We start from the raw sequence: 12,891 nt of genomic DNA, 5'->3' as shown, positions 1-12,891 counted from the left end.
CCTGTGGGGGTGGGGCTGGCTGCCCCACCCCCACAGAAAGCACTGAGCAATCCTGAAACACCTGCTGTGTTTTGGAGCTGCCTTACTCAAGAAAGCAAAAAAGAGACCATGTTTGTATGCGGCTTTATTAACACCTCTTGGAACTACCCATCCCGGATCCGGGAGAATTGTCATCAACTACACTAATTAGCATAGCACAACGGTCAATTTTTTTTACTAGAAAATATTCATATTCATGAAATCACAAGTGAAATATAATGAAACACAGCTTAGCCGTTTGTTAATCACCCTCTTACAGTGCCATGCGAAAGTATTCGGCCCCCTTGAACTTTGCGACCTTTTGCCACATTTCAGGCTTCAAACATAAAGATATAAAACTGTATTTTTTTGTGAAGAATCAACAACAAGTGGGACACAATCATGAAGTGGAACGACATTTATTGGATATTTCAAACTTTTTTAACAAATCAAAAACTGAAAAATTGGGCGTGCAAAATGATTCAGCCCCTTTACTTTCAGTGCAGCAAACTCTCTCCAGAAGTTCAGTGAGGATCTCTGAATGATCCAATGTTGACCTAAATGACTAATGATGATAAATACAATCCACCTGTGTGTAATCAAGTCTCCGTATAAATGCACCTGCACTGTGATAGTCTCAGAGGTCCGTTAAAAGCGCAGAGAGCATCATGAAGAACAAGGAACACACCAGGCAGGTCCGAGATACTGTTGTGAAGAAGTTTAAAGCCGGATTTGGATACAAAAAGATTTCCCAAGCTTTAAACATCCCAAGGAGCACTGTGCAAGCGATAATATTGAAATGGAAGGAGTATCAGACCACTGCAAATCTACCAAGACCTGGCCGTCCCTCTAAACTTTCAGCTCATACAAGGAGAAGACTGATCAGAGATGCAGCCAAGAGGCCCATGATCACTCTGGATGAACTGCAGAGATCTACAGCTGAGGTGGGAGACTCTGTCCATAGGACAACAATCAGTCGTATATTGCACAAATCTGGCCTTTATGGAAGAGTGGCAAGAAGAAAGCCATTTCTTAAAGATATCCATAAAAAGTGTTGTTTAAAGTTTGCCACAAGCCACCTGGGAGACACACCAAACATGTGGAAGAAGGTGCTCTGGTCAGATGAAACCAAAATTGAACTTTTTGGCAACAATGCAAAACGTTATGTTTGGCGTAAAAGCAACACAGCTCATGACCCTGACCACACCATCCCCACTGTCAAACATGGTGGTGGCAGCATCATGGTTTGGGCCTACTTTTCTTCAGCAGGGACAGGGAAGATGGTTAAAATTGATGGGAAGATGGATGGAGCCAAATACAGGACCATTCTGGAAGAAAACCTGATGGAGTCTGCAAAAGACCTGAGACTGGGACGGAGATTTGTCTTCCAACAAGACAATGATCCAAAACATTAAGCAAAATCTACAATGGAATGGTTAAATAATAAACATATCCAGGTGTTAGAATGGCCAAGTCAAAGTCCAGACCTGAATCCAATCGAGAATCTGTGGAAAGAACTGAAAACTGCTGTTCACAAATGCTCTCCATCCAACCTCACTGAGCTCGAGCTGTTTTGCAAGGAGGAATGGGAAAAAATGTCAGTCTCTCGATGTGCAAAACTGATAGAGACATACCCCAAGCGACTTACAGCTGTAATCGCAGCAAAAGGTGGCGCTACAAAGTATTAACTTAAGGGGGCTGAATCATTTTGCACGCCCAATTTTTCAGTTTTTGATTTGTTAAAAAAGTTAGAAATATCCAATAAATGTCGTTCCACTTCATGATTGTGTCCCACTTGTTGTTGATTCTTCACAAAAAATACAGTTTTATATCTTTATGTTTGAAGCCTGAAATGTGGCAAAAGAGCATCATGGTTTGGGCCTACTTTTCTTCAGCAGGGACAGGGAAGATGGTTAAAATTGATGGGAAGATGGATGGAGCCAAATACAGGACCATTCTGGAAGAAAACCTGATGGAGTCTGCAAAAGACCTGAGACTGGGACGGAGATTTGTCTTCCAACAAGACAATGATCCAAAACATTAAGCAAAATCTACAATGGAATGGTTAAATAATAAACATATCCAGGTGTTAGAATGGCCAAGTCAAAGTCCAGACCTGAATCCAATCGAGAATCTGTGGAAAGAACTGAAAACTGCTGTTCACAAATGCTCTCCATCCAACCTCACTGAGCTCGAGCTGTTTTGCAAGGAGGAATGGGAAAAAATGTCAGTCTCTCGATGTGCAAAACTGATAGAGACATACCCCAAGCGACTTACAGCTGTAATCGCAGCAAAAGGTGGCGCTACAAAGTATTAACTTAAGGGGGCTGAATCATTTTGCACGCCCAATTTTTCAGTTTTTGATTTGTTAAAAAAGTTAGAAATATCCAATAAATGTCGTTCCACTTCATGATTGTGTCCCACTTGTTGTTGATTCTTCACAAAAAATACCGTTTTATATCTTTATGTTTGAAGCCTGAAATGTGGCAAAAGGTCGCAAAGTTCAAGGGGGCCGAATACTTTCGCAAGGCACTGTATCTCAGATTTTGAAATTATGCTTTACAGCCAAAGCAAGACAAGCATTTGTGTACGTTATCGATAGCCTAGCATAGCATTATGTCCAGCTAGCAACAGGAAGCTTGGTCACGAAAATCAGAAAAGCAATCAAATGAACCGTTTACCTTTGATGTTTTCACTGACGAGACTCCCAGTTAGCCAGCAAATGTTCCTTTTGTTCCATAAAGATAATTTTTATGCCCAAAATACCTCTGTTTGTTTGTCACGTTATGATCAGAAATACACGACAACGCCGAGAAAAAAAAATCTAATTATATCCATAATATCGACAGAAACATGGCAAACGTTTTTTATAATCAATCCTCAAGGTGTTTTTCAAATATCTATTCGATAATATATCAACCGGGACAATTGGCTTTTCAGTAGGAGCAAGAGGATAAATGACTACCTCTGTCTTTTATGCAAGAATCACTCTGAGAGCCCTCAGCTGGCCACTTACGCAATGTAGTCGTTTACGCTCATTCTTCAACATAAAGGCGTGAAACTAAGTCAAAATTCTGTAGCCACCTTAGGGAATACGTAGAAAAAGGAATCTGGTTGATATCCCTTTCAATGGCCAATAGGGGGGCATAGGAAGATAACGGTTTCAAAATAAGAGGCACTTCCTGATTGGATTTTCCTCAGGGTTTCGCCTGCAATATCAGTTCTGTTGGACTCACAGACAATATTTTGACAGTTTTGGAAACTTTAGAGTGTTTTCTATCCTAAGCTGTCAATTATATGCATATTCTAGCATCTGGTCCTGAGAAATAGGCCGTTTACTTTGGGAACGTTATTTTTCCAAACATAAAAATAGTGCCACCTAGTTTCAAGAAGTTTGAAATCAAACTATTTTTTTTATATTGTTTGCAAACTGATATGTGACACGTATTAATGCCAAAAACAACAGGCCAATCAGGAAAAAAATATAGAAATATACAGATGGGGCTCAAAACAGGTGGGGTTCTGAGTTGCACCCTCTTTTTTGTACCCCCCAGTTCTTGACCCAAACTGGTGCGCCTGGCACCTACTACCTTACCCCGTTCAAAGGCACTTAAATATTTTCTCTTACCCACCCCATAAATGGCACACATACACAATCCATGTCTCAATTGTCTCAGGGCATAAAAATCCTTTAACCTGTTTCCTCCCCTTCATGCACACTGATTGATGTGGATTTAATAAGTGACATCAATAAGGGATCCTAGCTTTCACCTGGTCAGTCTATGTCATGGAAAGAACAGGTGTTCTTAATGTTTTGGATACTCGGTGTCTATGCAAAATATAAGCAATATGGCAATAGCTCCACCCTGCCCTCTGATAAGCCAGATGGATTTTTTCCATATTACTTACATCTTGCCTGGTGAATGTGATTATGCGATGTCAGGATGTTGGAACAAGGTTAATTTACTTACCTCTCTAGTCCTTGTGCCAAGCGGGTGGGGTGAAGGTGTTGATTTGGGATTGGCAAACTCTGCACCCTCTCTCTGTCTCTCTCTCTTCCTGCTGCTGCTCTGTGTTGGGTGTACCACGTGTGTTGTGTGTATCATGCCTGTGTGCTTGTCTGTGCTGATGTCATCAATGTGCTGCTGTATTGGTGTTGCATGCATGCCAGGAGTATGTGTGCCCTTGTTGGAGTGATTTTGTGCGTGTGTGCATGCATGTGTGTGTTTGCGTGTGTGTGTGTATGCTTGGTGAGTGTGTTTGTTGTGTGTGCTTGGTGTGTGCTTGGTGTGTGCTTGGTGTGTGTGTGTCCATGTGTGTTTGTGTGTGTGAGGGTATCCTAGCTACACACTGTCTGCTGGTTTCAGTCCATTATCATCTATTCTGGTTTCAACCTGGAATACCAGGGGAGTTAACTCTACATCCATATGATCCCTTGTTCAATAAAGAATCGGAAACCAGCAGACACTGGAGGACTAGTACTGAGCAGGCCTGGTATATACAGTATGCACTATGCAGGTGTGTACCAGTAGCATTATAGGCACTGTCCTGGTGTCCAGCAGCCCTAGGAGGTCAGAGCGGTTCCCCGTGCCCCAGAAAGAGAGCTCCTGAGTGGGGCTGAGGACTCGGGACAGCTCCTATGTGCACGCTGGCAGAGGGGGCTGGCAGAGGATTGTGCGCAGCCTGGATTGTGTTATGATTTTGGGGGAGGGATTGGGTGGGGACAGGGTGGGTTAGTCTTTTGGGGGGGATTAGGAGATACTGACCTATCTTTCCAGATGAAGTCCTGGATGCATGTCAGGCATGGCCTATTGCCTCCCTTTCATCTCCCTTTCTTCTTACTGTTGTTTGTCTTCTTCCTCTTCTCTTTTTATTCTCTCAATCTCTCTCTCTTTCTCTCTCTCTCCCCCTCTCTCTCTCTGTCTCTTTCTCTCTCTACCTGAGGCAGCATGATGTATATATGATACTAATACTGGCATGTGTGTGGAACAGTATGGGGGGGAGGGGTTGTCATGGGTTACCTGGTGCCCACCTCTACAAGGTTATACTGTATATGGTAGGAATGTGAAAGCACACACATGTAAAAGTCAGGTAAACAACTATACAGTATATATACACACACACACAAGTCTACAAGAAAGTCTACATTCCTCCGTTTCCCCATTATGTCTGGAGACTATAGAAAGGAGACATGAGGAAAGTAAACCTGAGAAGCCTGCTGTGTGACTACTCTTCTCCTCTCTGTCCACTCTCCCATCACCCCTCTCTCTCTCTCTTTCTCCATCCCACTCTCCCATCATCCCTTTCTCTCTCTCTTTCTCCATCCCACTCTCCCATCATCCCTCTCTCTCTCTTTCTCCATCCCACTCTCCCATCATCTCTCTCTTTCTCCATCCCACTCTCCCATCATCCCTCTCTCTTTCTCTCTTTCTCCATCCCACTCTTCCATCATCCCTCTCTCTCTCTCTCTCTCTCTCTCTCTCTCTCTCTCTCTTTCTCCATCCCACTCTCCCATCATCCCTCTCTCTCTCTCTTTCTCCATCCCACTCTCCCATCATCCCTCTCTCTCTCTCTTTCTCTATCCCACTCTCCCATCATCCCTCTCTCTCTCTCTCTTTCTCCATCCCACTCTCCCATCATCCCTCTCTCTCTCTCTTTCTCCATCCCACTCTCCCATCATCCCTCTCTCTCTCTCTCTCTCTCTCTTTCTCCATCCCACTCTTCCATCATCCCTCTCTCTCTCTCTCTCTCTCTTTCTCCATCCCACTCTCCCATCATCCCTCTCTCTCTCTTTCTCCATCCCACTCTCCCATCATCACTCTCTCTCTCTCTTTCTCCATCCCGCTCTCTCAGACTATAACAGATAATAGTCCTATGAAGCGCTCGGCCTCCTCCCTTGGTCACAGTCGATCTGGGAGGGGCCAGAGGGAAAGGGGTGGGGCCGATGATTATGCAATGGAGTATGTGATCCCTGAGGAGGGCGGAGCACCGAGGCACAGCCATCGACGCCGCGACCGAAGCCACCGGGCCTCCGAGCGGTCACTGTGTCGATATACAGACGCAGATACAGGTCAGAGACAGAATGAGTGTGCATGCGTTGGTCAGGAACGGTTCAGAATGTGTGTGAGTCAGAGAGTGTGTGTTGGGAGAACGTGCTTAGTTCCCTGAGTTGTTACTGTATCAAAGTGTGTTTGATGTTGTCATGTTGTCATGGTTACAAAGACACTAGAGATACCATGATGACAACAATAACTGGCCTCCATTCCAGCAGGACTGGGCACAGACTTGAGCACCACCACTCAGTCAGGTGACCTGCCACCCAAGGAGAAGGACCGTGACCGCGACAGAGACCGCGGTAGGCAGAAAGATCGCAAACACCACCACCATCACCACCACCATCACAGCGGCTCTGTGGACAAGGAGCGCTACACACCAGACCGCGCCGACCGCGCCGACCGGGGGGCAGAGCACGGTGGTCACAGACAGCCCCGAGGAGACAGAGACCACGACCGGGATAGGGAGCACGACCGTCGCTGGTCACGGTCACCCAGCGAGGGCAGAGAATGCATGGCACACAGACAGGTGGGCTTCTATGATGTGTGTCAACATTGAACCACCTTCCTAACTGTTTTAGCCTCAGGTTCTCCTTTTAGTTCTACCTTGAGTGTCTCCCCCATCTCCTTGGCCTAAATATCTTTAGGCGGCTGACTGTCTCTTGTGTTTCCCTTTTTGACACTTCCATACATTGTCTATTCATTAACTATTGTTGTTTATAGGATTCAGCAGTTTAGACACACACTTACACACAGAGGTGATTGGTTAACAACCTAGATTCAGATAAGAGACAGACTGAACAAGGCAACAACACTGAAAGAGTGCATTGTGGGTACCTTCACAATCACCATTTTGAGGCCTACTGTGTCAGATCTGATCTCTTTTCTTTTCTCCTGTTGTTTTTGTGTCCTCTCTTTATTCTTCATGACTCATCGCTTTTCTCTGTTTTCTACGGTGTATGCTGACTCCCATCATTTTCTATATATCTCTTCTCTTTCTTTCTTTCTTTTTTATGTCTTTCTTTTCCCGGCATCCTTCCTTCCCCTCACACTCTCCTGATTGCTCTCTTCTTCTTCTTCTCGTTGCTGTTGTTGTTGTTGTTGTTATTGTCTGTTTTCTCTCTCCCTCTCTTTATTTATCTCTCCTTGTATTTCTCTTTCTCTCTTTTTCTCTCTCCCTTTCTTTTCCCTCCCTCCCTCTCTCTCTTCCTTCCTCCCTCCCTCTCTCTCTTCCTTCTTACCTATCTCTCTCTCTCCCTCCCTCTCTCCCTCTTCCTGCCTTTCTCTCTTCCTCCCTCTCTCTCTTCTTCCCTCTCTCTGTTCGTGTCGTCGTTAATTTTATGGTTCTTTTTTTATTTGCCTTCAATGTTCGTGTAGGGCAGTAGTTCGGTGAGCGAAAGTCCCGCTCCCTCTACCTCGGGGACCAGTACCCCGAGACGAGGCCGTCGGCAACTCCCTCAGACCCCGGCAACGCCCCGCCCACACGTCACCTACTCTCCTGTTGTCCGTAAAGCCATGGCCACACCTCCCGGAGCCCAGCCCCTGGGGCGCAATCCCGCCCCCGCCCCTCACTGCTTTTCCCCTGAGCCCCCCCAGGGACCTCCCCCACCCCACCATGGCTCACCCAACCAAGCCTGCCACCTCCCTCCCCGCTGGGGGGACGGGGGAGGAGGAGGAGGAGAGAGTGGGTCGCTGGAGGGCGACGGCTGCTTCTACAACCAGGATTACCAGGATTACGACCGTGAGCACCACAAACCGCCTCCCTACGAGCAGAGCCCCACACAGGGCAACCCTCACAAACCTCACCCCCTCAACCACCCTACTCTCCCCATGCTAAACCATCCCCCAACCCCACAGCAGCAGCACCCTATCAACCCGCACCCAAACAACCCCCACCCCAACAACCCCCACTCCCGCACCTCGCCCAGGACTTCCCGCCACGCGCCCCCACCCAACACCACCCCCACCCCCCAAGGGCAGCAGCCTCCCCCTACTCGACGCCTCCCCAACGGCTACCGTGCCTCCTCCCCCTCCTCGCAACACCACCACGGCCCCACCCACCCCGGGCCCCATAAGGTCCCCCCTCCCCAGCCTAGAGGGCCCCGCACTAAAGACCTGCACGAACCCTACAACAACACGGATGACAACAGGTGCTAGCCTCTGGAGACTATGGATGGAGGGAGGGAGGGAGGGAGGGAGGGAGGGAGGGAGGGAGGGAGGGAGGGAGGGCTCAACCACACTGTCTGAGTTATCAGTCCCTACCTCCCAGCCCAGGAAAACACACAGCCAGAGCACTGACCACTGACAGGGGAAACCAAGGCATGATTCTTTCTTTCCTTATTTCCGTTTGTTTTTCTTTTCGTTTCTTCTACTGCTCAGTGTTTCCCGGGGATGGAGGGAGTGAGGAAGGGGTAGTTAGAATAAAGGGATGAGGAGGAGGACCACTGAAGGATGAGTGGAAATTAGTGAACAGGGTATGGAGTACAAACCAATTCCTCCTCCAAAAACAACCCACCTCATCAGATGCAAGGAGACAAAAATGGATGATTTCAAAATGGATGATACGGGGACAGAAGCTTTTCTCAACGTATCATGATGCTACGCCTCTGGAAACAATATTAAAAACCGCCACAAAGACCAAGACGTCATCACGTAATCAACGCAAGAAACTATGACATTGCGGAGAACTAAGTGGAGTTGCGTTAGTTGCAAAAACCAACCACCAACCCCGATGATGGGGAGATATTGATGAGTTTTATCATCTGTGTTTACTGTTAATAATGACATCAGTGATGATGAGCCTTCCACCTGAGTGTGGTGGGGGGAGTGGGGGGGACACCGGGACACACACCCTAACTCTGAACGAGAGGGGGGGTTATGTAGGCGGAATCTATCCATTCCAACCCCCCCAAAAAGATTCCGCCCCAACCGAGTAGAGAAGAAACATTAAAAAGTGGATGGTGAACATTAAAAAAAAAGAAACTTAAAAATAAACATTTTCTTCAGTATTTCTTCTTCTACTCCTGCGGCTGCTACTTTTCCCTCTTCCTCTTCTTCTTCTTCTTCGAAACATTGAAGCTTGATTCTTCTGTTGCACCCGCACAGCTTTGTTGGAACTTGCAGTTTAAAAACCTGTGGAATCCTGCATGATTGATACAAAAAAAATGATAACAAAGAGAAACTACTGTAATGTGGGGGAAACTATCCCTGGGTCCTTTCTATATTAGTCTGTGGGGTTCTCTCTTTTTCCTGTAAATCCCTTTGTTTCTCTCTCTTCTCCCTGAGGCGTCCCTCTCTCTCTCTCTCTTCCTGTGCTGGAGGTATAATCAGGATAGTTAGGATGGATGGAGAGATGGGGCGATGAGGAAGAGAAGCACAAGGTCCAAGCCTTTTTTATACGGAGGGACAGGATGATCTATTTCCCACTTTGTTCTTATTGAAATGCTCTGTGCCAAATTATAACTGTTGATGTGGCTGAGATTGCACAATCATTTTCAAGGAAGTAGATATTTTGTTACAAGGCCTACTTTTATTTCATGGAAGGAAAGAAGGCAGGAAAGTATGAAAACGCAGACCCCACATATTATTGGTTCATATTAAAAGGGAGTTGAAACTGGGGGAGGAAGTTACAAGCACGCTCCATGGTCCTTATTGGCTCTTCATCTGCTGATGCATAGCCTCGTTCAAACCAGAGATATGTCTCTAGTCTTCCAGAGTTTGTGTTTGAAAGAGCGATGGTAAGAGAGAGAGAGAAAGAAAGGCCGATGAAAGGAGGGAACCTCTTCACCTTTCGTTTATTTGTTATTAATAGTGATAATGGTTCTATAGATACTGATAACAATACTATTGATGATAATGACGATGATGATAATAATAACGATGATGATAATGGTGATGATGATGATGATGATGACAATGTTCATGCTTGTGAGAGATAATTATTTTAGTCTTTGTGTGTTTGTTACTTTCGAGTCGGTTGTGCTCAGCGCGTCACCATCTTTGTTTCGTGAGACGTTCTGTCTGGTTGGTGGTCCACTGGTCCGGCTGGTGGGCGGAGCTTTGTCAGAGAGGTGCATTGTGGGAACAGGAGTAATCATAGGAATGACTCTGATACAGTGTAATACGGTGGGGAAGGGAAAAGGAACTTAAAAAGGAACTTTTAAAAAAGAACAATGTCAAACATCATACAGGAAATCATGTATCTGACATGTATACTTGTTCATTGGACAGTTGTTTACATATATTAATCATTTGGGTAAATATAGGGCAGCTAAATGGTCTTGCTTAGGTAACGGGGTCTACAGACTAAAGTAGACCAGATAAAGCAGTAATGAGACAGAGCTCCTCTACCAGTTTGGCCCTCTAGGTGGCACTGTATGCAATACATTGCATCCCTGTCCTATTGCATCATTGTATCACCCCTTCTATTTTGACTGTCAGATTCCAATGTTTTCGTATCTGTCTTTAAACTGGGAGCATAAGGTTAAAGTGTTGTCTGTCACTGGTGGATCACCTCCTTTGTGTTCAGGACATGTAACACAGCCAATCACAAATGCACAGGACATGTATCACAGCCAATGAAAATGCATGGGAGAAACAATGACTGGGTCTTTTCTGCCAAACCTCTGTGTCCTGTTTCACCCTATTCTCTTTTTGTGTGTCTTTGTGCGCCTCAACCTAACATCCATCCTAATACCCACCACTGTCCCGTACAGTGTCTCTCTCACAGTTGCCGGACTTTGAGGATTGCCATAGTGAACCATTAATTTATTCGAATTATGTCATTATTATTCTTATTATTACACCCCATGTCAAAACCATTAGCGTCAGGTAACAGTGTTTGTTCACGGCTGCCATAGATATAGCGCAGTTAGATCTGCACAAATCTGGATTCTGATGTACTGTAAAGACATATCCCATGATTCTATGTACCACAGTTTGACCAGAAAGTGCACAGGCACATTGCCTTTACAGTATTCATCTAACGTAGGAATGTCATAGACGTGTATAAGTCACATCACAACACTGATAAGATAGGAATACACAGATACACTCTCAGTATGTAGCTCCTGGCTGTAGCAAGTATGCGTGTATGTGCGTATGGCGTGTGTGCGTTTGCGTGTGTGTCTGTGTATAAATGCGTTATTTTATAGCAAGAATGTGTGTGTACATTCAATGTGTGTGTGTACATCAATAGCTAGCTGTTTTCGTTGGATATTTCATTTCATTTGTTTATTTGCTTTGAATATTTGGTGATGACATTTGAGTTAGTAAGTGTTTGTGTGTGTGTGTGTGAGTTAGCCTGTGTTTGTGAGCGAGTGTCAGAATGTTTGTGTGTCTGTGTGCAAGATTAAATAAGATGTCAATCACCTTACAATTGAAACTATGAGAGGCCCTAACATTCACTGTCAATCATTGTGTCCTGTACTGACCAACCATCCACTAACAACACATATTCTAAATAACCCCACTGTTACTTCAAAAAGCAATGTAAAGCTGCTATGGAAAACATAGAAATAAAAGCATTTTAAGTACCAAAAAAATACCAAAAAAAGGGAAAATATCTACTTCCAGAACTGCATGTGCTATGTGCATGCCACACCGTGGGTGAACAGTCATCTTCAGGAATCAAAAAATAAGAATATGAATTCAGATTTTAAAAACTATATGAATATAGATAGATGTTTATACTAAGCAACATGTTTTCTTTCTTCCTTCTATTTTTGAGAACAAAAAAGGTTAAAAAAAAATATATATAAAAAGCTGAGAATCAAAGTTGGTTTGTTTATTTATGTTGCCAGCTGTTAACTGTAAACATGGAGGTGAGACACTACACAACCATGTTCAGGACACTACAAAAAAAAGAGAACTCCTGTTTTAAAGAAGAGAATCAAATGAAAAGAGATGGGCATATCCCTGCCTACTTTTGGGTGGGGCCAGGAGCCAGCCAAATCTGATGATGTAACCCTTAAAACTCTGGCTGTGGGATCTTTTATCTCTCACTCACTCCCTCTCTATTTCTCTCTCACTCTTATCTCTCACACTCTCAACCTATCTCACCGCTATTTCTACCCGTGCATTTTGTAATTCCAGACAGAATTCTTCCTAATGAATAAAAACCAGAGAGATGCACACTGTTGGTCTGGAGAGACTTCTGTTTCTTTTTTTGTGTGTGTTTTCAAGTGTATGCTTGAATGTGTGCGTATGTTTGAGTGAAAGATGGTGTTATAGTGAGAATGAGAGTGTGTTTGCGTTGGGGTTATAGATTTGGAGAAGTAGAGACGTTTGATGTGTGTAACGGAGTGTGTTGTTATGTGTAAGGTAGTGTGTATACGTGGATTTAGAAGTGTAAATATGGTGTCTCTGCTATCTCCCGTCTGTTTCTAGTGTTCCCCCTGCCTGCCCTGTCCCACTGGTCTGTTTCTAGTGTTCCCCCTGCCTGCCCTGTCCCACTGGTCTGTTTCTAGTGTTCCCCCTGCCTGCCCTGTGTGTTCTGGGCTGTTTCTAGTGTCCCCCCTGCCTGCCCTGTGTGTTCTGGGCTGTTTCTAGTGTCCCCCCTGTCTACCCTGTGTGTTCTGGGCTGTTTCTAGTGTCCCCCCTGCCTACCCTGTGTGTTCTGGTCTGTTTCTAGTGTCCCCCCTGTCTACCCTGTGTGTTCTGGGCTGTTTCTAGTGTTCCCCCTGTCTAACCTGTGTGTTCTGGTCTGTTTCTTGTGTTCCCCCTGTCTACCCTGTGTGTTCTGGGCTGTTTCTAGTGTCCCCCCTGCCTACCCTGTGTGTTCTGGGCTGTTTCTAGTGTTCCCCCTGCCTACCCTGTGTGT

At 45.2% G+C, this 12,891-nt stretch overlaps 1 protein-coding gene across 1 annotated transcript in view; it reads left to right on the top strand.

The window, feature by feature from the left end:
• The window catches only part of LOC109887500 (voltage-dependent P/Q-type calcium channel subunit alpha-1A), a 167,363-nt gene extending 155,153 nt beyond the window's left edge, over positions 1-12,210 (top strand). Inside the window, 3 exon segments of the mRNA XM_031828066.1 lie at positions 5,872-6,088; positions 6,290-6,600; positions 7,449-12,210. Of these exon segments, the coding sequence (XP_031683926.1) occupies positions 5,872-6,088; positions 6,290-6,600; positions 7,449-8,228 (1,308 nt within the window). The 3' untranslated portion in view covers positions 8,229-12,210.
• Positions 12,211-12,891: the final 681 nt, after the last annotated feature.

Source organism: Oncorhynchus kisutch, linkage group LG6 (genome assembly GCF_002021735.2).
Source record: "Oncorhynchus kisutch isolate 150728-3 linkage group LG6, Okis_V2, whole genome shotgun sequence".
Classification (NCBI taxonomy): Eukaryota; Metazoa; Chordata; class Actinopteri; order Salmoniformes; family Salmonidae; genus Oncorhynchus; species Oncorhynchus kisutch.
Note: the sequence above shows the minus strand (reverse complement) of the source record. Positions and strands in the feature narration are given on the sequence as shown.